Raw genomic sequence first — 24957 nt, 5'->3', positions numbered from 1 at the left:
TTTGTTGAGCCGGTTCTCTCTTCACTCTTCCTCTCTGCCCCCTCCCCCACCTGCATCTTCCCATCGCTATAACCACTCGACTTCCTTTTTGCTCTCCTCCTTTATCATGTGTCAGCACCGGATATCAAAACGCTCGCCTTTCTTCTTTCACTCTCAATTTTCCCTGCTTTCCTTTTGCTCACCCTGTCTCCTTTCCCTGCGCAAATCTCGTAGGCTGACGCATGCTTGTAGCTGCGTTAACCAGCAAGTGGACGTGTAAACCTGCTTTGGCTCACGCTACCCGTCTTTCTCCCCCGCATTCCACAACGTTTGACAGAGCGTCGTCAACTTCTTCCTTTGCTCAGTGATGTTGCGCTACTGTCACTTAATTCGATGCGCCACGCAGCCTGTCGTGAAGTCGTGTCAGGTTGGCCGCGTGGTCACGCTGACTGTCAATCGCCCCAACCAACTTAACGCACTCAACAAAGCGGTGTCGGAGAGCCTCATGGAGAGCTTGGAGAAGTACGACAAAGACCCATCATGTGCCGTATTCATCATCACGGGCGAGGGTCGCGCGTTTGTCTCGGGGGCCGACATCAAGGCTATGAAGGATCGCACCTTTTCTGAGGGTCTCCTGTCAAGCGACTTCAAAGCACTAACTCGTATTAGCACCATCGGCAAGCCGATCATTGCGGCGGTTAATGGGTTCGCTCTCGGCGGTGGGTGTGAGCTGGCCATGTCTTGCGACATCGTTATCGCAAGCGAGGAGGCGACGTTTGGACAGCCCGAGATCAAGCTGGCTACTGTTCCTGGTCTAGGTGGAACGCAGCGTCTGACGCGCATGATTGGTAAAGCTCGTGCGATGGAGTGGGTACTTTTGGGCGGCACATACACGGCGGCTGAGGCGGAGCGGGCAGGAATCGTGTCGCGTGTGGTCAAGCGCGAGGAGCTGATGCCAACAGCCATGAAGGTGGCGGAGACGATTGCAGGATACAGCCAGATCGCTGTGAAGCTGGCCAAAATGGCCGTGAACGAATCGCAGGAAACGCCGCTCACGGCCGGTTTGGCGTACGAGTCTATGATTTTCAACTCCACCTTCTGTACCCACGACAGGAAAGAGGGCATGACTGCGTTTGTGGAAAAGCGTGCTCCTCAGTTCCAAAACAAGTGAAGTTTGCCCCTGTGAGCTACTTGGACGCTCTCTGCCCCTTGTGCGTCCTCCAGGAAGCCTTAGGGAAAGGGACTGCAGGCCTGCTCAGCCTCACATTTCTCAAGGTCGCACCCATCGCTGAGAGCGAGACCATCCATGAAAATGAACGAAGCAAAGGAGGAAATCGAGAATCCATGAAGATCAGAGGCAGACAGGGCGACAACAGCGGCTATGTGCAAGGAGTGAGAGTATCATCGGGGAGCATGTAAAATTCCTCTCGAGACATCCCCCACATGTGTGCCCCTTTCTGTCGTTGCTCGTGTGCGGGGTCTGTTGCTCACTTCCTTTCTCTTTGCTTTTTGTGCTGCTTCGCGGCCTCTCTGTTTTCTGCGCTTCCCTTTTCTCCAAAACGTTCACAAAGTTGGTTTTTTTTCTTCACGCTCTTCTTTCCCGCCCAGTTTACCGACCCCCTTTCCCGGTCACAGAAAAGAACAGCACTCGCCTTCTTTGTTTGCTCGATGTGCTCTGACTGTTGTATTCGCTGCGATCGTTTCGCTTTGATTCGTCCCTTCCGTATTCGTGTCGCCGGGCTCTCTGTCTCTCTCTCTTTCACCTGCATACACACACTCACCCACCCAGACTGGCACTCTCTCCCCCCTCCCGCCCGCTGAGCGTTATGCCTCGCCGCTTTGGGCCTATACTAGAGCGTGAGGAGCGGTATGGGAAAGGGTGGATGGTGACGTGCTCTGATTACTACCTGTGCAGTCGCGCTTGTCTGCCTCAGGGTCTCTCTCTTTCTGACCATCGCAGGTGTGCATGCCCCTTCTCCTCAGGCATAGGCATGCATACTCCATCAACCCTTACCTACGCCCGCCCTTATCGCCCAAACGACTGCTTCCACAGCGCATTTTCTCCCTTCTGTTTATCTCTCGCATTTCGAAGATTCGAGAGAACTATTTCAAGCGGAGAAGAAAAGGTGCTAGCAGGCGGTGCGTGGCGTAGTCGCGGAGTACGAGGGACGAGAGTGTATAGACACAGAAGTTGCCTTCCTCAGAGCTCTTTAAAGACTCCACGACGTTTCCTCGTGCTCAGGGACGTATGATGGCTAATGAGACCAGCCAGCTTGGTGCCCCCCTTTCCACCACTTCCTCGTCCTCAGTTTTGCATGTTGCGCCGAGGCTACTCGTTCTTCCTCTCAGCAGGCTCGCTTCTCTTCGTTGTGAGCTCTTACGCGGCGTTCTCCCGTCTTTGTTTAGCGCATGCCTCCATCGACGGAAAACGTTGGGGCCGTGTCCCTGGTCTTGGTTCGCTGCTCCCCCCCACACACATACATTCGGCCACGGCTCTCTGTCCTCTTCGATGACCTTCTCGTTTTGCTTCTCCTGTTGTTTCATGCATTCGCGAACACCGACTCTCTTGCTGCGTGTCTTACCGTTTCACCCTTTCGCTGGCCGCCTCCTTTCCACCCTCTTCTCCAGCCTTCTTTGTACCGCCATGTGCCCCATGCTCTGTCAGCCTCTTACTCTTGATACGTTTGCCCTTACGCGCTGTTCGCTGCCTGCTCATTCCATCTTGAGGAACGCCAACCTTCTTCGCCGCACAAAGGCCCATCGTCTGCGTCTGGAAGCACCTGGGCTCTGGATTTTCTTCATTCGGCGTTATCACTTTCGCTTTTCCCCCTCTCGTCCTCATCGGGGTGTGCGCGGACATCTCCGTACGAGCAGCCTCACACTCTCGTACCCACTCTGTAGGGGGGGAGGAGAGCAAGCGTCGCAGCCCTCCCTCCCCCTCCATGCCCCCCCTGCCAACGCCTGACTGCCTCCGGTGCTGAGAGGGACAGGCAGCCGTTACGCAGGGATGCCGGCGCGATGTGTCGCTGCTCTCATGTCGGCGGTCGGGCCCCTGGACGGCGTAGCATTGGCGAGAGCCGAGGGGCTGTGCAGGCTTGCAGCGCCCGCATGATGTGCAGGGTGCCAGCGTGGCCCGACCTTGTGTCTCTCTCTCATTTTCTCTCTCGCGGCCCTCGCTCTGCCTAGCGGTGTGTGCATTTGGGGAAGGGGGGAGCCTGCACGGCGGGCGGTGCGTGGAGCTGGAGGCGGAGGCCGTGCTGGGGTGGCGGAGCCGATGGCACCGCAGCCGCGCGTGCCCCTACGGCAGCTTGGCGGCGCGGGGGCGCGGTGGGCCAGCGGCAGGCCGGCGGGTGGGGTACAGCGATGTGTAGCCGGTGTTGCGCAGGAGAGAGGTGCTATGTAGGAATGGAGGCAGTCGTCTATTGCGTTGACGGTTGGAGTGGAAAGAGGGCCACAGATGTGCTCACAGTGGCGATGACGCAAAAGAACACCTCACCCCTCAGCACGTCAATGGAGGTGGCGAAGTCTGCTTCTCCAGTTCAGTGAACGTGAAAGCTGATCTTTTCGTGCGCGGACGGGCTGACTTTGGGTGTACCTGTGACTTACTCTTCTAGAGGATTGGTATGCCCTCTCACTTTATCATCTTCACGCGCTTCCTCCTCCTGCCACAAATACACACGAGTCGAAATGTACCGATCCGCCTCCGCGTCACGTAAGTTTCTCCGGTTGCCCTCGGCTTTGCTGCGCAGTTCATCTTCCTGCTTTCCTTCTCTCTCTATCTCTGTGTATGTTTGTGGTATGTAGTAACATTACAGCATTTCGTGTGTCTTCCTACTTGCGCGTATATGTGCTCTCGAAGCACCTTCTCTCTCCCTACTGGACCCTTGAGCTCCAGCCAACTCACTATACTCCTAGCTAACTGCGCTACATTTCCGGCTGTCTTGGTGGCATTGGGTGTTATCCGCTGCAAGCCCAGCTCGCGCGAGCACTATGCCGTTTCCCGTGATGCATGAGGCGTGCCCTCATGCGTGGAATGAGTGTGTCATGAGGAACCCGTTCCCTGGTGAGACAGTGCACCGTGACGAGTGCGCCTACTGCTGCCGCTCGTGCAGTCACGGCGATGGTGTCTACGTCTGTATGGCATGCCACACAGGCCTGTGCTGCGAGCACCTGGAGAAGCACATGACAGTGCACGAGACTCACGTCATGTACACAACCATCAAGAAACTGCCCGCGAAGGAGACGGCGGAGGTGAGGGATGTGAATTGCCTCGGCGTAGCAGCCCTTAGTGAGTATGAGACTGCGGTGTGCTGCGCAGATTGTCAGGTGCAGTTCGCGCAAGTGCCGGATCTGGCTGTGGAGGCGTACAGCGGCATCATCAACGCACCTGAGCCAGGCGCGCAGGACAGCATAGCGGATGGTGATGTGGGCCGCCTGCAGAAGCCGCAGTGCCCTCACCTGGTGTGCTTAGAACAGCTGGAAAACCCCTTTACCGTTTACCCGCCGACCTCCGACGACAAGTGCTCGGTGGAGAGATGTGAATGCCGCGTAAACAACTGGATGTGCGTCACGTGTGGTGCGATCGGTTGCCCTCGTCCCGAGGCAGGTGGCAAGGGACATGCGCTGGAACACTACAAGCTGAGCGGACACCCGGCTTGTGTCAAGCTAGGCACCATCACCGCGCAGGGCGCCGACTACTACTGCTACGCCTGCGACGACGACGTTGACGACGTACACTTCGCAACGCACATGGCACACTTTGGCATTGATGTACAAACTGCCAAGAAAACTGCCAAGACGATGGGCGAGCTCGAGTACGACTACTCCGCGCAGTTCGACTTCAACAAGATCACTGAGGCTGGCGCGTCCTTGACGCCATCTTATGGCCCGGGCCACACTGGCATCAAAAATATCGGCAACAGCTGCTACCTCGCATCCGTTGTGCAGTGCCTCATGTCACTGGGGCCTTTCCAGCGCTCCTTCTTCCCGGCCAAGTCAACCCCGCATCAAGTGCATTGTACCGCAAGTCCATACAGCTGCCGCCACTGCCAAACGGAGCGTGTGGCGGCAGGTTTGCTCTCCGGTGAGTTCAGCCAGGAGGGCAATGAGCTCACCAATAGCATCTGCCCCCGACTCTTCAAGAAGGTGTACGCCCAGCAGCACCCCGAGTTTTCTACCGGTGCCCAGCAGGATGCGCAGGAGTACATGCTCTACCTACTGGAGGAGATGCAGCGGCACGTGCACCCCAACGGTAGCGGCAGCACGAGTGGACAGGATTCGCAGAAGCTGGCGCATCCGTCTGAGGTCATGGAGATCGTGATGGAGCAGCGTATGCAGTGCAGCAAGTGCCAGCGAGTGCGATACACGTACGAGAAAGACAAGTGCCTGTCTTTGCCGATCCCGATCGATCCAATGTCGGCCGCGTCTGTCGCAGCTGCCGCAAGCGAGGCAAAGGTGTCGGAGGCGGAGATGGACGCGCTGCGGCCTCGGTGTTCGCTGGAGGACTGCCTGCAGGCGGCCACCTCGCCAAGCAGTATCCACTGTCGGTGCGAGGCTTGCCTTGAATCGGCCGTGTACACCACCGTCACCCGTCTCGCCAGCTTCCCAGATGTGCTGGCCGTGTACATCCGCCGCACGTACTTCGACATGGCCACTCATAGCACCAAGAAGATGGATGCGTATGTGGAGGTGCCGCAGGAGCTCGTGCTAGAGGCTTACCGAGGCTTTGGGCTGCAGCCGGGTGAGGAGCCGATGCCTCTGCCGTCGGTACCTCCTGCGCAACGGCCTAAGGTGGACACTCATGCTGTCGCTTCGTTGCCGGAAATAGATGAAGTGGCGCTCGTATCGGTAGTTAGCATGGGCATTGACATGGACGTCGCGCGCTACGCTCTCCTGCAGACCGATATGAACGTGGAGCGCGCCATTGACTACATATTTAGCCATCCACAGATCTCAGACATGATCAAGACCGCACCGCCGCTGCACTTCGATGACCAGCAGGATCAGTTGGCGCCAATCCACAGCGCTACCACAGTGAGCGTGCCGAAACCCGCAACTGATGGGCCCGCCTCGTACGAGCTCACAGCGATGATCAGCCACATGGGCGCCAGTGCGCGGACGGGACACTACGTTTGCCACATCAAGGATGCTGCAACAGGCAAGTGGCTCCTCTTCAACGATGAGAAGGTTGGCGAGTCGCAGAACCCACCCTTCTCCCTAGCTTCGCTGTACTTTTTTCAGCGCAAAGCGTGAGACATGGCGACTTCTACATCCCTCTCCTTCGACAAGCACAGCCCTCTCTTGGCACATGCATAGGCGACATAAAGGAGCCGGGGTATGCGTCTGTGCGTTTATGTGTGTGTGTGCTGTAGGAGCGAGAGTGTGGCCACGCTCTGTGTGGTAATGCTCTCGATGATCACATGGCCGCCGTGACTCGATGGGCTCTCTTCTCCCGCCCCGCCCCATGTGGTCATGTTTCGGGCTCTTGCGATTCCCTCTCTTTTTTTCCTTCTGTTTTCTTCTGGCCCACCTATTTGCCTCAGCCTTTCATCTTCCTAACCGAACTTTTTGCCATCTCCGCCTCTAAGCGGTTCTCTTTCTTGTCACCTCAACGATGGCCTTTTCTCTCTCTCCACTGTGTCCCTCCACCCCCTTCGCCGGGCCGAACACAAAATTTATCTATTTGGCGCTTGCAGAGCCGCCAGTGATGACTTGAGAGAGCCGACGCGCACGCTGCGCCAAAGCGCATGGGCTGCTCCAGGTACGTCTCCGCCTCCCGTGCACCTCTCAGCCACCTCTACCCCTACTCGACTATCGCTTTCCCGCGTGGACATCGTAGTCAGTAGCACATGCTTTGGATACGCTGGCACACCAAAAGTATATGCGCATGCACCAACACCGCTATTCGATGCCGAAAAGCGGGGCGGGATGGCTTCCCAACCTATCGGCTAGTGCCATACCCAACGCTTTTAGCTCAGCCTCTCCCTCTCTTTCCTTCGAGGGATGCGCGCCGTGGATCACCGCTGCCTTCACCCTTTTCCCCCACCCTTTCCCCTCGTGCCGTCCGCGAACAACTCTCCCTCCCCACCCGTTGCTCGTCCCCGCAAACTCGCATGAAGACGAAGAAATAGTCAGAACAGCGACCACTGTCGCTCACGCCCCCTCCCCTACACCGCAAACTATTAGACGCGGGGCTGCTCAACGAGACGCCGGGAAACAGATCGAAGCTCGCTTTCTCCATTTTCCCTCTTTTCTACGCCATGCCGGCAACCTGCATGCCAGACTGTGTAAGCTCCGCACATACCCACAGGCACTCCCGTGTAGTCGCGTAGGTCGCACTCGCCTCACTCTCCTCTCCCCCAAATGCATATATACATGCACACACATATATATGTATATATCTTTCTATGCATCAGAGACGAACATGTGCCTAGCGAGCGAACCAGCCCTGAGGTTAGCCGTCTTGCCATCGGCTGGCGACTGCTTTGGGTTCAGTTCTTTATCCCTCCCCCTCCCCTCTCTTTTTTTGTAGCCGGTGTTTTTTTGTTTTGTGCCCCACCTTCCAGCTAGTTTGGTTTCCTCTCTTTCAGAGTTATCCTCCGGCTTTTCGAAGGACACGCCCTCCAGCCGCCCTCTCTTTCTCACTCTCATTTCATTTCACAAGTAAGTGCATACACATATGCCCACAAATTTAGTGATTCCGCGCATTCCGATTGTGAGCATCCACGGCAAGGATGAGGGGAGGGCGACAGACCCGTTGGAAGAGATAGGGCTAACCACGCAAAAAAAAGAAGTGGAGCGTGTGGAGTAGCAATGCGCAGGCAGCTGGTGTGTATGTGCGTGTACGTATTCGCTACTTCCCCCCCTCCCCCTCTCTCCTGCATCTCCTTCTTTTCTTTGTGCGTGTGCGTAAGTGGTCTACAACGCTGCGCTTTATTTTTGCTCGGAATTCCCGTGCATACACCCTATCACTCCTTTCCCTGCGTGTGTTCCCTCTCTCTGCCGTGCGCTTGCGCGCATCCCTCGTTGCTTATCATATTTTCCGGTATTCTGTCCTTACTCTCCCTTCGCTATTCCCCCCTTCCGCCCCCCACCCATCACTCGTTCTAGCGCCTTCGACGCTTTCAGGTCCTCTCGAATACATTTATGCAGCTGTAGAGAAGGCGGTGCCTCAGCTTCGTTGTACTCCTTTCCCCGGGAACCACTCTTCTGTGCTACCCCTGCCCTATTTTTTGCCCACTCTCTTGTTGCCTGGGCCTTCATGGAGGCGTCTGTGACCATCCTTGCCTGGGATCGTACCCCCCCCGATGCCCCCTCATTCGCCCTCCCTCCCCTCTCTTCCTGATCCTCGCGACGCCTTCACTCCTGTCTTTTTATATATTTCCTCGATGTCCCATTGAACCCTCTCCCCTTCCGCATCCTTGATCCACTGCTCCCCGCGGCTTCCTCAATTTATCCTTGTAAGATTTCGGCCTTGATGCAACACCATACGAGCACGGGCTGAGGGCATGTGGAGGACTGACACCAAGCAAAGGAAAACAGTACAGGGTTAGATGACACCACCTTATGTTTTCTGCTCCACAATAGCCCCTCCCCCGCTTCATCATTCTCTCGCTCTTCGGCTGCCCGTTTTCTATGGCGTGCACGGGCGATTCTCTTCCCTCCATCCTCGTCGCCTTTCTTTCTCTCTTTTTTCAACGCTGGTTTCTCTTTGCCTCACTCTCCTCCTTGCTCCTTGCCTCTTAGCTCTCCAGGCACGCTCGAGCCACTAGCGGTTAGACCAAGCATTCGTCTACCAGTGGCCAACAAACACAGGATACTTACGGTAGTCGCGCGCTAATGTCGGTGTGATGACTTCTTTTGCTTCGCCAAGTCTCGCTCGAATGTATGTGTGTCTGCACGCGCGCGCGGTTATCGGGGCCCTCTGCGACTGCGCTGGATTGGTTTCTTTCGCGTGCCCTGTAATTTCCTCGTGGGGTGTGACACGCTCAAGTATCCTCCTGTCTTTGCGCATGGGTGCGTATGCAGGGGTAGCGCCTCATGTGCATCGCTCTCTGTCTTGCACCTCGTCCACTTCGCTGCTTTTTCACGCCTCGTGCCGAGACAGGTGACTCTCTCTGAGAGTCTTTCAGATCGCGTGCTGTTCCTCTCTACCGTTTCTCTCTTTCCACGCGCTTGTCGACCTCAGATGTTCTCTCGTGTACCATAAGCCGCTGTTTTATTCGTAAAGACACTCCTCCGACACTGAATGCTGGCGAAGTAGTCTTCCGCGCTTTCCCTCCCTCTGCACCCCCCCCTCACAGCCCTCTCTCCTTCAGATGCCGGGAGGTGAGCGCCTCCGTTCCCACGGAAACGGCGCGATGTCTCTCCTTGGGGAACGTTTTCTTTTGCTCGCATTTCCCGCGCGGTTCTGCTCAGAGGCATCGACGGTGCGGCGAGATGGGGGCGGAGGCGATGGAGTTCGCTGTGCCCAGTGGGAGCGGAATCGCGCCTATGCCTGTTTCTCTCTTCTGGGTACGTCTCGCCCCAACCCGTCGAACAACTTTCATGTTGCGATCCCATGAGGAAGACACCGGAAAGATGAGGTGGCGCGGCCCTCTCCTCCCGTATACGGGCACGGCGCGTTCATGCGTATCGATGTGTTCCTGTAGAAATGACGCACTCTATTCCTGCTGGTGTCGCCTGCGGTGCAGGCGAGGCAATCGCGTGCACGGCACAGGTGAGATCGATGAGGACGAATATGCCAGATCAACCCACGGCTGCAACGTAACTTTCCCTCCTCCCCCACTCCCCCCCTCTCTCTACGCTCCTCCCCCTCTAACGCTGGCAAAGGACAGGAAGCACGCACGCGGACGCCAGCCCTCTCTCTGCTGTTGATCGATACGGTCCTGTGCTCCCTTTCTCTATCCTTTTGCCGCCTCTCCACATCATCTTTGTGCTTGTGTGTGCATGTGCGCGTGTGGGTGTCGCTTAGCGTCTAGGTAGCCTTTGCAAATACCAAGAGGGAAACGTTGGCAGCCAAACAGGAAAGAACGGGAAGAAAAGTAGTTGTGCGTCAGTGTGAGAACGGTACGCGTGCCGCAGCGATACCGAGGCACAGCAGCCCTGATCCAACGACCATAGAGATTCATGCGCCATCTCGCTCGCGCGCCGCCGTTGTAGATTGTCGTCCCACCGCTCGTCGACTGCGCTCTCTTGTTTGTGTCTCCCTTCTCATTCCGTTGCCCTCGCTCCCTTCCTCATTTTTCTTGGCTCCTTGCCGTCCTCCCTTCTCTCCTCTTAGTTGGCTCGCTTCAGAGCGGTGCCTTCTGGATAAAAGTGGTGAAACGGAAAGGAAAGCCGATGTTTAGAGGGTCTTGGACACTGCTGCCGCATCGTTGTCTCGCTTCGTCTCTCTTGTGTGGGTGCCTGCGTGTGAGTGAGTCTGTCATTCGCACGCTTCTATCCATTGTTTCCACGTGCGCCTGCTTCTTTTTTTTTCTTCGTTTCGCTCGAGCGCGCCTCTGCTCACCATTTCATCCCTTTCCATGTTTAACCCGTACGATCCACGAAGGGTCTACCTCGATCCGAACTCGAGTAGCACCTCCATCCCGTTTTCCTACGCTCCTGCCACGAACTCTTCCCAGGTGCCGCTTGGACCTCGACCGGATGGCAATATTGTGTATCTGACTCCGGGCTTCCACTCACAAGTGCCCGGGACCTCATCAGCTTCGAACAGCACGGCAGAGTACGCCAACTCTCAGCTGCTGGGCACCCAAGTGGGGAACCAAAGGGCCGGCGAGGCCTCCACCGCCGCCACCACCTCGGCGCCCGTTTCCATTGTGAACTTGATGCAGCCTCCACAGCCACTCTCCAACATCTCGTACGATCCTGCTAGGATGAGTAGTGGGACAAGAGCGTCTTTCTCACAATACATCGCGGCGCAGCCGGCGTTCTCGCAGCCCAACGCACCTCTGCAGGCTGCGCAGTCACAAATGCTGCAGCAACCGATTGTCCTCCAGGCCAACTCTTCTTCGCAGAGCTTCACCCCATCGGGAGCCGCGGCCACGCCTCCAGGGAGTCAGAGGCTCATGCTCATATCGGGCCCCACCCATGCGAGGCCTATAAACACTTTCTACCCGTATCAGGGCACCGCAGCAGGCGCGCCGGCGGCCATGCAGAGCGGACCCTCCCATCACCCACCTGCCACGACTACCCAGCTTATTTCACCTCTGCAGGCCGCCTCGCGCACCCCGCAGGGCCACTCCGGAAGTGGAAACTTCGCATATGTGGTGGAGCCTGGCTCGCCCGCCTCGCTTCTCGCGTACTCGATGTCACAGCAGTCCTTTGTCCCCATCACCAATACGCCCTGGCCACCAGCCGCTGCTGTGCCCGTTCTATCGAGCGCCTCGGAAACGCCGACGATGGCGCTGCGCGAGGGCAACTCGGGCGTCGATGGGGCCTCGTTGCGCTCTTCGACGCAGCAGTCCCTCACCACCTCGGCCGCTGTGGGATCGCAAAGTCACCGTCCCGGCTCCTCTGTAGCCTCCCCGGATGCGGCACCTACCAGTATGTCGACCGCACGTGGTGGGGGCACGACGGCGGCAGCCGGCGGCTCGCCGGACGGCATTCAGCCTGCTGCCCTTGGTGTGCGCAACTTCTTTGCGCCAGAGCCGGTAGGAAGCTGCCTGTTACCGAACCTGCCTCTTGACCCCATCATTCCTCCACTAGCCCTGCCCTGTCCGCGATGGGGCAAGCTTCCGCGCTCGTAGTCTGACGTAACTGGACGTGCGGCGCGCAGCATAAGTGAAGTTGGCGCGGTAGTGTCTTTTGTAGCAGTCGAAAGGTCACTCGCGGTTCTTCGTTTCCTTACATGGCGCTCAGTTGGTGCCCGTCGGAGAGGTAAAGGAAGCCGATGTGTGTATGGGTGCGCGTGTGTTTCGCTGAGCGTTCTGGCTCGGATGAGCGGCAGAATTTGTGAGGCTGTACTCCCTCTTTTTGCTTTAACAGGGGTGCCTTTTTGCTTTTGGTTTCTTTTCCCCTTTTGCGATTGCTGTGCTGGCCATGAGTTCGTGTGTGTTCGTGCGCGTATCCGCTTCCTCACCTCGGCACCGCCTTCCGCCTCTGCCCCCCCCCGCTCGCTCATTCACTGCTTCCCCCTTTTTTCGCCTCACTCCCTCTTTTTCGCTTCACATGGCAAGTAGCGGCTTATGCCTGCGTGAGTGCACTGTAGCGCGCACCCTCCATTTTGAGATGCGCTTTCCATCTCTTTTTTTTTCGTCGTGTATGACTTCTTTTGCTGTGTTGCCCTCTCTTTTCTCTCGTGTCGTGCCGCTGTGTAGATGTATTCATATATGTGCGCATGTGTGTGCGTGTATGTCCTATCTTCGCTCCTTTGTTTTGCATCTCCCTCCCCCTCTCTGAGAAATCTTTCGTCCCATCTCCTCCTCTTTTGCCTTCGTTTTAGTTCGTGTGCGTGTGTGCCGGCGCTTTCGTTTTTTTTCTTCTGTGTATTTTTCGCTAATGCATTGTGTTGCGTCGACTTCTCCTTTGGTTCCTCGCTGGGCTCCATGTCACGTGCACCATTGGGAAGGGGTACCGGGCGTGGTGGTGGTGGAAGGCCTCTGTAACCGTCTCTCTCTCTTTTTCTTTCTTTCTCCCTCCTCCCTCCTCTTTTGCTTCGCCTGTCATGTCGCGCTGCCTCGTTAACCTCTTTGCTCCTTGTCTTACATGAGTTCCCCCTCTTTCTCCCTTTTTTTTGCTTATCAGTTGGCCTCCCCCCGCTCCCTCCGTTCTTCACCCCGCCGCCCACCTTTTCCTTCACAGCGCGCCCACTGATCCGTGTTTTTTTTCGGTGCTTCTACTTCCCTTTCCTTTTTTTTTGTACATCACTTCTTTTGGTTGATCGCCGATTGGTGATGGTGTCGTGTTTAACTTCTTTTGCCTCTCGATAGGGCCACGGCGCTTGTGTTCTATTACATGTGCGTGGGCGTACGCGCCCCTCTTGCTGCCTTCCCCTGTGTGACGGTGCGCGCATCTGTTTGTGCTCTTTGTCACGACGCCACCCACCCTCCCCTCTTCTCTCGCCTTTTTTGTTTGTTCACCGTCCGCCTTGTGCCTCTCTGCTTTGCGCTGTTTGGGTATGCCACCGTGCGTTCTCTCTCTTTGTTTTTCTTCTTTTTTTCCTCTCGCAATCAACGCCGCTATGCTTCATTTTCTCTTTTGCTGTTTCACGGCTTTGCCGCGTAGCACCTTTGCGCTTGCTCAGCGGCAGCGGCAGATACCGAAGCGGAACTCGGGAGACGGGGAGGGGGAAGGTAGAGAGAATAGTGTACAGCTCCTCTCCACCGCAACCCGAGGCAAGCTTCTACCTTGCACAATCCCACGCACAACAGGACGCCTTTGATGCTGACCGCGCATACCTTTCCCGAATCAGCACCAGTTTTTATCAACCAACGTGCATGTCGTCTCAAATACCTCCTGATCGCTTCACCCCCCCCTTCCTCCCGAATTCAACTCATCAATACAGGCAAAAAAACGACTATGCAGAGAGGCGCCAAAGTAATGTGAACGCTAACTGTTTTGTTTTCGTCCCTTTTCATTTCAAACTTAGTCAATGTAATGGCGCGATACTGTTCCGTAAAACGCTCGCTTTCGTCTACGTCTACCTCTTCCTTCTTTTCTCACAACTGCAGAACCGGTTGCTTGTACATGTTCTGCTGCCTGTGCTCATCGGATCGAAAGGACGCGTAGCTCCTCTTTTTCTAGACGATCATCGCCGACTCCAGACAGAGGCGGGCGAGCCCGCTTCTTGGCGCACACATTGGGTCACGGGTCCAGTTGGACCTCTGTGCATGTGTGTGGGGGTTCGGGGGTTAGGCCGCACAGCCATTCTTCCCCCCTCCATGCCCCCCCTGCCAACGCCTGACTGCCTCCGGTGCTGAGAGGGACAGGCAGCCGTTACGCAGGGATGCCGGCGCGATGTGTCGCTGCTCTCATGTCGGCGGTCGGGCCCCTGGACGGCGTAGCATTGGCGAGAGCCGAGGGGCTGTGCAGGCTTGCAGCGCCCGCATGATGTGCAGGGTGCCAGCGTGGCCCGACCTTGTGTCTCTCTCTCATTTTCTCTCTCGCGGCCCTCGCTCTGCCTAGCGGTGTGTGCATTTGGGGAAGGGGGGAGCCTGCACGGCGGGCGGTGCGTGGAGCTGGAGGCGGAGGCCGTGCTGGGGTGGCGGAGCCGATGGCACCGCAGCCGCGCGTGCCCCTACGGCAGCTTGGCGGCGCGGGGGCGCGGTGGGCCAGCGGGAGGCCAGAGGGGGCCCCTGGGGGACGGAATGGAGCCTCACTGAAGTGTTGCACCGGAGAGGGGGTGGTGGGCAAGTCGGAGTGAAGGAGGGGCCAACGCCTGCTTAAGCCATGGTCTGTTTTCTTCAGAGTCGTTCTCAGTTTCAACGGCGCAGCGGCGATTGGCTTTCGTCTCGCGAGAAGGGGTGTGGTGGGATGGGCGGGCCTGCGCTGTTGTTGTGTGAATCGTACACTCGTCTGCGCGCAAGAGGGAGGGGCAAAGGGAGGTAGGCTGAGAACGCGCTGAGAAGAGCAGGTGTTCGAGAGGCTCTGAGGCAATAAGAGGGCGGGCTGTGCGCAAGAGCTCCCGGCGAGCCGAAGAAATGAAGAGCGTGGGGGCCGAGGTGGTCGGGGCGGCGCCCAGCTTTCTGTGTGGGGTCGTGCCTGTGGTCTGGCCGTCACTTTTCCCCACCACCGACCCCCTCTAATGTGCAGTCGCTTAGCTAAAGCAAGCGCAGCTCTTTCCTACGACACGTGCCTGCGTGTTTTGTTTAGCCGTTAACGGCTTTGCCGCATCCCTTTTATGTTTTTGTTTTCTTGATTGCATTCGGTCGTTTCGTGTTGACTGCGCAGCTGTAAGACACCGGCACTGCCACGCAAGTGACATGGCCGACCTGCCTCTGGGCCACTGGGTGATACGAACCCAGTGCTGCCCTTTCAAGTGCCTGTTCTTCTTTTTTGGTAGCTGCAGTTCGTGACAAGAAAGTGGGGCTCTTTCGTCACGCACTGACATCCTTTACAGATGCGTGCGCGCGCTCCTACGTAGTCGCCCACATCACAGTAGTGATCGAGAATCCGCAGGTGCAACACGGAAGGCGATGCATGCTAGTGCCGAGGAGGGAGCTTTGAAGGAAAGAGCATGGGTGAGATAGTCGCTCTTCTCTATGTGCCTCGTGGTGCCTACCTCTTGGCGCATTTCTCTATCAGAGCCGTCGTCTCCTTTTTTTTCGCTTGCTGTGGCCGTTTATCTCTTTCTAGCTTCTTCCGTCACCTCTCCTTCTCTGTTCTCCCTGACCCTTCCGCGGTAGCCTCCTTCGCTCTCTTTGAGATTCCCCCTTCCCCCGTTCTGCTCGCGTCTCTTTGTTGGCCTGCCCCTCTTCACGGGCGCGCAAGTGTCGTGCACATCACTTGCGGCTCTTTACCTGACGCATCTCACTCATCTCAGTTTCTTCTGTTGCTCGTTTTTGTTTGCTCCTTTGCCAGGTTGATCTCTTTTTAAAATTATTCCCCCCTTCATTCTTCTCGTCTTCCTCTCGCGTGCCGCTGCTGTGTCTCTGCCTCGCCTCTGCATACCGTATCGAGCACTGCATGTCTTTCTATCTGCCTTCGCCTCTCGGTAAGAAGCGCCGCTGTATGTGTGTGTGTGTGTCTGTGCAACGCTGTTAGTATCTCGTCTGCGTGTGCGCTTCGTGGCCAAACAACTGTGCCTGCGCCTGTCGATAGCGTTGTGCAGATGCAGTTCCTTGCGTTCCTGTCGTCTATTTCTGCGACTCCTGAGGCCTTGTGCGGGGGGAGGGGGCGGAGCTAAGGCCTGCTGCCCAGGTGCGACGCACACGCATCCCTATCTATGCACCAGAAGAATGCTTTCCGCACCTTTTGCAGCCTCCAAGGTCTCACGAATAGCGCGTGCGGCACCGCGGTCCGCTCGAACAGGTGCTGTGGACACGTGACTAAGAAATGTTGCTTTTTTTTTGTATTTTCCCTTCTCTGTGCGAGTGTGAGTGTGTGTGTTTGTGTGTGTGTGTGTTTGTGTATGAGTGTGTGTGTGTGTGAGTGTGTACTTCTCATGATGTGTGTCTGATCTCTCTTTGCCTTTGCCTTCCAGGGCAGGGCCCCGACTGGCATCCTGCGCGCATTCAGGTGGGAATATCGAAAAGAGCGGAAAGCGAATGAATCGACAAAGACGAGAGCAACGCTGCTCTGCTTTTTCTTTTGGCTAACACCCTTCCCCCTTTTTCTCCGAAGCTCTGCCTCAGCTTCTTCTCCCTCTTTTTTTTTTAGCGACGGCAGTCGGCGCAAGCCGCTTTATGGAAATGAATAGAGACTGCTGCCTGCTTAACAGACTCTCCCCCCCATTACTCTGAGTGCTCTCCCTTCTTTCCTCATGTCACGTGCAGGGTTTTTCTCACATTTTTACTGTATTTTCAGCGCCCGAGACAAAACTGTGCATCGACGTGTGCTTTTCCCCAAAAAAATGGCGTATTCAGACGCATTCAACCAAACCCACACATGAAGTGGACTGCACACACACACACACACAGAGACGTAAGGGCGATAATGCGACAGATAGGTCCGAGTTTATGAGTCGATGGGGGGAGGGAGGGAGGAGGAGGGGGAGGAGGACCTGCGAGTGTCTACCGGTCACTTCTCTTCCTGGGGAGACTGGCCCGGTGGTTCATTCGCCTTGCACACTCTTTCCTCCTCCCCGCCCTCCTTCTTCCCCCCTCTCTCTCTGTCCCTTTACCGCTCTCCCGAGCTCCGTTTACTCGCGTTGTGGTTGCCATCGTCTACTGCGCAGATGACAGCGGTCTCCTCTCTGTGCTGTGTATGCCTTCTGTAATTTTGTTTCGTTGGCTTTCACATTCTTCTCTCTTTTCTTTCTCAGTTTGGGATCGTTTTTCCTTTGGCATCCGTTATCGTTTTTTTAGCCTTTTTTTTCGTGTATGCGTGCTCGTTCGTTTGCTTGTTTCTCCTCTCCTTTCCCTGCTTGAAGTAGGCTTGGGTGGATAGCTAATCGGCATTTATTTCTTCTCGTGCTCATGCGTGTGCTTGTGCGTGAGTGTGTGATCGCGTGTCGAAGCTGACGAGGAAGCTTTCTCTTTCCCACGGCTCCCTCATCCTGCGCTGCCCTCCCCTTTTTTTTAATGTTATGCGTGCGCTTGTCGCTCCCACTGATGTGTCGCTGCTCTCATCTTCAACTTGCTTCTTTCCTCTTCGTTTCTCACACTGCCTCTTTCCCCCCTCCTCTACCTATCTCTCTCTTGAAAACTGATGCGCTATCTCCTAATGTGCTCTCTTTTTGGTTATCTCCTTCGCTCACCCCTTTCCTCCCTCTTGCCAGCAGTACCGCCGTGCACCTCACGAAGACGTGTGTGTGTGTGGTGTTGGGGGGGGCGGCTGCAACACTATTCACGTCCATCTCTTGTACTCCTTCTTTCGTCACACATAAGCGTTTTTTCTCCGTTGTGCTTCATGTACCCCCTTAAGGAGAGAGGGCGTGGGGGGGGGGAGAAAGTTGGAGGCGTTGCTGCGCAGAGCACACAGCGCGGACCGGAGGAGCATGCTAGCCCCCCCTTCCCCCTCTTCCCCCCCAACACACACACGCAAACAAACATGTACACCTGAAAAGAAAGTAAAAGGATGGGGCTTGGGGGGGAGTCGAGAAGTCTCCTGTTCTCGTGACTCAAGCTCCCTTTGCCCTTCTCGCTACCTTCTACCCCCATCTGAGAAGATTGCACCTGCATATGTTCCTCTGTGTGAGCCCCTCTGCACCCCCTCTTGACTCCTCCCTCGTCGCTCTGTCTTTTTTTTCTTCTTTGGGCCACGCTTCTTTTTTTCACCGTCTCTCTCCATTATTTGTACGTGTGCCCTTGCTCTTGTGCTTTTCACTGTCTTAGTGGACTGAGCTTCCTCCGTTATACATCCATATCGATACATTTCTTTCTTCAATTCTTCTCTGGGTCTTTTGGTGCTGACATGAGCCGCGGCTGTGGGACAGCGTCGCAGCGTGCAACGTCTGCGTGTATTGAGCTGCCTATCGGGCTATGGTAGAAGAGCATGCGCGTGATTGGATCTTGGGGGAGGGAGAGGGGCTGCGGCCGGAGGCGAGCGCATGCACCGCCCGCGTGCGTCTGAAGCGCCCAAAGGAGATGTGGCGAGTGCAACCCTCAGTACATGCGGAAACTTGGCTCACACCTCGCACGCATGGGTCGGATCCCATTCCTGCCGGCTCGTACCTCTCCGCTCGGCTGTTTTCCCCTCTTTTTTTTCTTTCCTGTCCCATGACGACAATATCTCCTGCATCCGGGCCACCTCACGTTGCCATGTCGCTTGAACTTTTCCTGCTCGGATCATTGCACTGGTGCCTGCCCTTCCCTGAACCCACCCCCTATATACCTTTCTTTCTACCTCGCTCTGCCTCTACCTGCCCACTTTTGCTCTCGATGATCACTGTGCATGGATACCACCGCTATTGCTCTCAGCACACTTCTATTCCTCATCCTCGTGGGGGTGTCTTTCGTATCTTTGCTTTTCTGCGCTCTTCTTGGTCACTGAGTTCACACGCGTGATGCCTCGAAACGTCCCTTTCCCTCCTTCGCCCGCTTTCTTTCCTTCACGCACTCTGTTTTTCTGTATCGTTTCTTTCTCTCTACTTCTCTGTGTTGACTCGCTTGCCGTGACAGTTCGGGTGGTGCTTCGTGCGGGCATCAGTACTGCTATGCGAGCGTGTGTGTGTGTGCGTACTGCGCCTGTTGTGTCGCCTCTTTTCCTTCTTCCCCTTCTCCCCCACCTGTTTTGCCTTCTTAGTGTCGGTTGTGGTTGCCCATATTCCTCACTTCTACTTTCGCACATCATTCGGCTCCCTCTTCCTCCCTCTTTGGTCTCTTTATGTATCATTTCGGTTTTACTTTGTGTGTGTGTGTATGTCACGCTTGCCGAGCTCGCCCTTCTGTTCTTTTGTTTTTTTTTCCATTTTTTGGTCTTCTCGGCGTCGCCCTTCCCCCCTCCCTCTCCAATCCCTCTTCTCTCTGCCACGGGCTCCTCCCTTACACCCCCTCACCCCGGTGCTGCTCGCTAAAGCATACGCGCATACACACATGCATGCGGTTTACTTACGCATGCTGCTTTATGTTTTGTTTCGGGGTAATGCTCTGCGCCTCCACGACTGGCCCCGCCCTCCTGCTTTTATTTTCGCAGCATTTCCTTCCCTCTGCCGGTTGTGCGCCCCTATCGCCTCCTCCTCCTCCTTCTCGCCCCTTCTTCCTCCGACTTTTCCCCGATCCTCTCTCTTTCCCTCCCACATTGGAGCACACCTGCCTCTGCGCGCTGCGTCTCTGCAGGCTTCCGCGGTGTGCCTCTCCCTTTTCCTTGAATATTTGATGCTATCTCTTTCTCCAGTATCCCTGTCAATGGGATTCCACATCATTTCGCGGGCCTCATCTCTGAGGAGCCGGGGGGGAGGGGCGCGGCGCCCCAGCCTCTGCGTGCGGGGAGAGGCCTAGCAGCTCCGCTCCCCTCTGATTTCCACCCCGCCCCATGCCGTGAGTCGCTTCTGGTGCTGATAGGGTGTGCAGCGCGCCCAGCGTGGCGAAGGCCCGCGCGATTCACCGCAGCGGACGGCTGCGCTCGATCCCTGCATGGTGTTGCGTCGGAGCCACCCGCGGCAGCCAGCACACGTGCGGCATCCGCATGATGTGCAGGGTGCCAGCGTGGCCCGACCTTGTGTCTCTCTCTCATTTTCTCTCTCGCGGCCCTCGCTCTGCCTAGCGGTGTGTGCATTTGGGGAAGGGGGGAGCCTGCACGGCGGGCGGTGCGTGGAGCTGGAGGCGGAGGCCGTGCTGGGGTGGCGGAGCCGATGGCACTGCAGCCGCGCGTGCCCCTACGGCAGCTTGGCGGCACGGGGGCGCGGTGGGCCAGCGGGAGGCCGGGGGCGGGGAGGGGCGCAACGGAGCCTCACCGAGGTTCTTGTACGCCGTGTAGAGAGGGGAAGGTGATGTGGAGTAAAAGAGTCTCGTTGGTCTCTTTGCTCTTTGTTTACCGTTTTCTTGCTTGTAGTCGCCCACACATTAAGGCTTTTTCGCCATCGCTGTATGTCTCTGCGCGGGGGGACTGAAGTGAGTTCGCCTATGCGTACAGGCTGTTGCAGTAACTCGTTGTCTTGCTCGCTGCTCTTGTCGTCGATACCCTATGCCGTGTGTGTGCGAAGGTCCTTTACAAGGCTTAAAAAACGCGCTGAAGCATGTCTCCTTTCCACATCGGGGACATTTTGGACCTGGGACGAGCCGAGGAGGCAGCACAATGGCCCCTGTGAGGAAAAGCCGATGCAGCCGGATGCGCATCTACACACGCTCACAGGCTGCACGGGAAAGGCCCGAGGTGGAAAGACCGCGCATGCTGCTCGGCAGCTGACTACACGAGGTTGGATGCAGCGAGTCCGCGATGCCGGCGAGCGTGTAGGCGGATCGCAGGTGGGGATGGATCACCGCCCGGGTGCCATCGCTCTTCGCCCCTTTCTGTGCCGTTTGCCCGCACGTCTTCTCTTCTGTATGCCACTCGAGCTCATCTCCGTTGTAGAAAAGAGGGAGAGCCGGCGGGCAGGAGAGAGGGTGGGGTAGGATGGCCGCAGCGCCGCCGCGCCCTCCTCGTCGCTTAGGGAGACAGCTGTACGCATGGAACAACGAAGGTTGTGAGAAACGGGCGTTGCTTATGCACGTGTGGGGGCGGCTGCCGCAGGAAAGCAGGTGAAGAGTAGCCGTAATACAAAGACCTCAAATCGAAGAAAGGGCGACGAAGGCGTGCGGCCCGCGAGCATAGCGTGGGGCTCGCTCACCTGACATGGAGCCTTCCTATACCTTTCTTTTCTCACTCTCTGTGTCGCTGAATCCGCACTGAACGCTGCTACTGCGTCTTCCAGTGTGTCACCCTAGGAGCTTTCCTCGACTGCGACCGCTCTTTCACCGGGCGCCGTCAGCTGCGCGTCCATGCCCTTTGTCACTCTTTCCCTTTTCACCCAACCACACCCGTGGATATCCCCTCTACATGTGCGGTCGCCATGGCGCTCCGCATTCTCTCTAGATTCCACAGCGCTTTTCCCGTGGATCCCTTCAAAAGTGGGCTCACCATCCTCCCCCTACTACCAAAGAAAGCCAAGGCTCCGTGCCATCTCGCGCCTGCGTTTGCGCCTGGCAGCGCTCTCCACTCCCCTTTCGTTTTGTGCTGGCTAGCGATTAGACCCTTCACGACTGCCGCGCGAAAGAATGCGCCTGCTGTGGTGGGCCATCTTTGCGGCCCTTTATGGCTCTTTTCTTCACCTACTGCGTGCGCGCAGGATCCCTCTCCTTGCGATGCGGGTGTGGTACACGTCCCACATGGTGCTGTGCGTCATCATCAGCTGGTTTTCCTGTGTGATACTCATCTGGCTAAAGAGGGCACACCTGTTGGACGCTGCAACGTCGCAGTCGCTGGCGCGGTGTGTGTGCGCCACGACGTTTGGCTACTGGCTGCGCTTCAACAGTCCTCACATTCGGGTGGAGTATTTGCCTGGCTCGATTTCGTTTTCCTCCATTACAGAGCAGCACGATCTGTGCGTGTGTCACACAAGTTTCTTCGACACCATGCTGTACCTGTGGTACGTCCCATACCGCTACATCTATAAGGCAAAAACGTTTGCTAAGGCGAGCCTGCGCAGGATGCCTCTCTTCGGAACTGTGATGGTTGCATGCGGCCACTTTCTTGTCCACTTCAGCTCCGAAGACGTGAACACCTTCTCGGTGAACAAGGACAAGCAGGCGGCCGTGGCGGTCGAGGTTGAGGAATTCCTTAGCAAAGGCGGCTCTCTCTCCTTTTTCCCGGAAGGCGTGATGAACCGGACGCCAGAGGTGCTCAGGGACTTCCGGCTCGGCAGCTTCAAGACGATCTTACAGCACAAGTTGGCGCTCTACTATTGCGTCACCTACGGCAACCACGAGGTATGGTCGCCCTTTCTGAAGGGCCTGCCGGGATACCCGGCGGACGTGTACGTGTACATGGGCAAGTACGAGTACGACCCTGACAAGCTGGATGCGCTGGCGCTCGCAAGGGGACTGCGCGAGGAGATGCAGAAACGCATCAATGAGATGTTGGCGCTGCGGCGGGAACGAGGGTATCAGCCGTGGTGGAAAACGCCCGCCTCCGAAGCTCAGGGGTAGCATGGGGGTGCGCATAGGACCGTGCAGGGACAGCGCATTGCCCAAGGCGGCGGTAAGAGCACCTACGCGAGCCGTTCACAACGATTTGCTGTGGTAGGCGAGCGCCGTTTCGTGGTACTCTCTAGCACAGGGGAACACGCATGCGCATCCGTCCTCAGGTGTTGGGCGCCGACCGTCGGAAAGGGGGTGGGGCGTATGTGCACCCTCGACTGGAGATAAAGCGCACCAGGAAACGGTTGGGGAGGGGTGAGGGATGAAAGCGCTCCCCATTGTAGCCAAGCGCATGCACAGGCATCTGCGGTAGGATGGAGCGGCCGGCAGTTGTTGTTAAGCGCGATTTCGAGTCGTAAATCGAGTGACTCTTCCCTACACCGGGACGAAGCCGCGCCGCGTGTCTCTCTCATCCCCCGCGCGCCCACTCTCCCGCTACTGAGACAGCACCTCTGCGCCGTCCTTCTTTCTCCCTCTCTCTCTTTTTCCGCGCTACGTGCGTGTGCAGCTTTCTATCCCCCCTTCTCTTTGGCGGGGCTCGCCTCTTCGACCCCCGTTTTCCCATCGGGTTCGTCTCATGTTTCGCCATCATGGCCGACGCAACCCGTGCTCGCAGTGCTCCTTTTCCTCCTTCCTCATCCCCCTCCGTATTTATCGCTATTCTCACTCCTTCCTTTCGCATACCCATCCTACGTAGTGGTCGTGTGCGCGTGGCAACCGCCACGGCACATCAGGAAAGAGGGAGGGAGGGTCTGTGCAGCAGGTTTTCCAAGAGTGCCATGAGCACGGCGCCGATGACGCTCTTACGAGCGTTCAGAAGCGCGGCCAATCGCCAATGCTACAAACCCCCCTCTTTTTTTTCTCCTTTCCGTGTTCGTGTCGTCACCATCTTCAGCATCGCTGGTGTATGTGTGTCTGTGTGCGCGCATGTGAGCAACTGACAGCATCTGTGAGGAAAGGCCAGCCATAGATGGTGAGAAGTGGGGAAGGGGGCTACACGAAGAGGCCCCCTTGCATCTCTTTTTCTCCCCACAACGTCTCTCTCTCTCGCACACGCGCACCCTTCAGGTTTCGATTGCTTTTTTCTTATTTGTGACCAGAAGAGGAAAAGGGGAGAAAAAACATATCGCCATGTATCTCCTCCATTTCTTGTGGATGCCTCACTGTGAAGGCTTATGGACGCGTATGGGTTGAGGCGCTTTTTCTCTCTTGTTGAGAGAGGGCAGGGATATGCCGCTTGCTTCGTCCGACTCGCTAGCTCCATCGTCTCCCTTTTCGCCGCCTCTCTTCTCCTCGGTCTTGTTGCTTTCCACCTTCGCCGCCCTAGTCTCTGCTGGACCGCCGCACGTATGCGTGGCGGAGTGGCAGGGCTCTTCCAGGCGCCGGAAGGCACGCTGCAGCTTCCGTACAGAGGAGTGCATCTCTTTCTCACTGCAGGCGCGCACGCCCGCTCACGACCGTCCAGGCTTCTTCGCTCCCTCTCGCCTCCTGCATTTCCTTCTCCAGACACGTTGACGGCTCTCCCTTTCTCGCGGATTCGCGGGTGGAACTGGTCAACGACCAACTCCCTACTTTTCGCCCACAATAGTTTCTCAGTGCTGTCCCCTCCCTTCCCACTTGTCCTTGTCACCTTTCATCCTTGCTGTGATCATCCACGTGCGCGCTGACATCTAAGTGCCCAGACAGGCGACTTCATCTAATGCTGCTCTTTCTTTTCGCCGTCTTGGCCGTCTACGGGTGCGTACTTTGGCTGCTTCAACGGCGCATGCTTCCTGTGTCGCTTATGCGTTTTTGATTTACGCTACATCTCACTATTGCCGTCGTTGGCACTCACATCGGCTGCCGCATCATCTCCTTTCTCGCTTATAAACTGCACATCGTTTCCGCCTCGACCGCGCAGGCTCTCTCTCGCCTCTGCAAGCATGCCACCTTCAAGGTATGGTTCGCTACCAACGTCCCGCACGTGCGGATCGTGCGGATGCCCGGATCGCTGCCCTACAGCGCCATGCAGCGGGGCGTCATCTGCTCTTGCCATTGCAGCTTTTTCGACTCTCTCTTTTTCATGTTTATCGCCCCTTATTCTCTCTTGTGGAGCGGCCGCACCTTCTTGAAGAGCTCACTGCTGCGCCTCCCGCTGTTTGGGTACACGCTGCGGTGCGCCGCGTACTTCCCGGTGTTCTTCTCGGACGAGAACAGCGCCTCCCTTTCCGTGGGCAAGGAGAAGCAGATGAGGGTCGCCGCGGACGTGGAGGAGTGGGTGAAGAAGGGCAAGAACCTTTGCTTCTTCCCTGAGGGCGTAATGAACCGCACGCCAGAGGTGCTTAGGGACTTCCGACTCGGCAGCCTGAACACGGTCTTGAAGCACAACATGCCCCTGTACTACCTTGTCGTCTATGGCAACCATGAGGTGTGGCCGCCATCTTTCAAGGGGCTTCCCGGGTTTCCTGCGGACATCTACACGTACGTAGGCAGGTGTGACTACAACCCTTGCGAGGAAGATGCGCTGTCGCTCTCGATGGGGCTGCGCAAAGAGGTGCAGACGCACTTGGATGATATGATAGCGAAAAGGAATAGCCTTGGCTACAAGCCATTGTACACTGCTTGGCGTACATCGTAGGGAGGGAACGGCGCCATCGGCGAGAGCGACACTGCTCAGTGTTGATTCGTCAGCGGGTGCTCCGCGCAGAGGGCTCGCTGCGTGTGCCTTCCTCCTTTTCATTGTGTGCCGCTGTCGTGACAGTATCTGGGGCTGCGCGCACCC

The 24957-nt window shown here is 56.9% G+C and overlaps 4 protein-coding genes across 4 annotated transcripts; all 4 read left to right on the top strand.

Moving 5' to 3' along the window:
• Positions 1-346: 346 nt before the first annotated feature.
• Positions 347-1150, top strand: LSCM1_04518 (uncharacterized protein; the record flags this gene model as incomplete). The annotated part of the gene is made up of 1 exon (XM_067322022.1): positions 347-1150. The coding sequence occupies one exon, from the start codon at positions 347-349 to the stop codon at positions 1148-1150; it is 804 nt and encodes a 267-aa protein (XP_067177117.1).
• A 2819-nt stretch (positions 1151-3969) lies between these two features.
• Positions 3970-6231, top strand: LSCM1_04517 (uncharacterized protein; the record flags this gene model as incomplete). The annotated part of the gene is made up of 1 exon (XM_067322021.1): positions 3970-6231. One exon carries the CDS (start codon positions 3970-3972, stop codon positions 6229-6231), a length of 2262 nt encoding a protein of 753 aa, XP_067177116.1.
• Positions 6232-10505: 4274 nt separating this feature from the next.
• Positions 10506-11729, top strand: LSCM1_04516 (uncharacterized protein; the record flags this gene model as incomplete). Its single annotated transcript, XM_067322020.1, has 1 exon — positions 10506-11729. One exon carries the CDS (start codon positions 10506-10508, stop codon positions 11727-11729), a length of 1224 nt encoding a protein of 407 aa, XP_067177115.1.
• A 9546-nt stretch (positions 11730-21275) lies between these two features.
• LSCM1_04515 (uncharacterized protein) lies at positions 21276-22205 on the top strand (the record flags this gene model as incomplete). Its single annotated transcript, XM_067322019.1, has 1 exon — positions 21276-22205. One exon carries the CDS (start codon positions 21276-21278, stop codon positions 22203-22205), a length of 930 nt encoding a protein of 309 aa, XP_067177114.1.
• Between the last annotated feature and the right edge of the window lie 2752 nt (positions 22206-24957).

Source organism: Leishmania martiniquensis, chromosome 29 (assembly GCF_017916325.1).
Source record: "Leishmania martiniquensis isolate LSCM1 chromosome 29, whole genome shotgun sequence".
NCBI classification, from domain to species: Eukaryota; Euglenozoa; class Kinetoplastea; order Trypanosomatida; family Trypanosomatidae; genus Leishmania; species Leishmania martiniquensis.
Note: the sequence above shows the minus strand (reverse complement) of the source record. Positions and strands in the feature narration are given on the sequence as shown.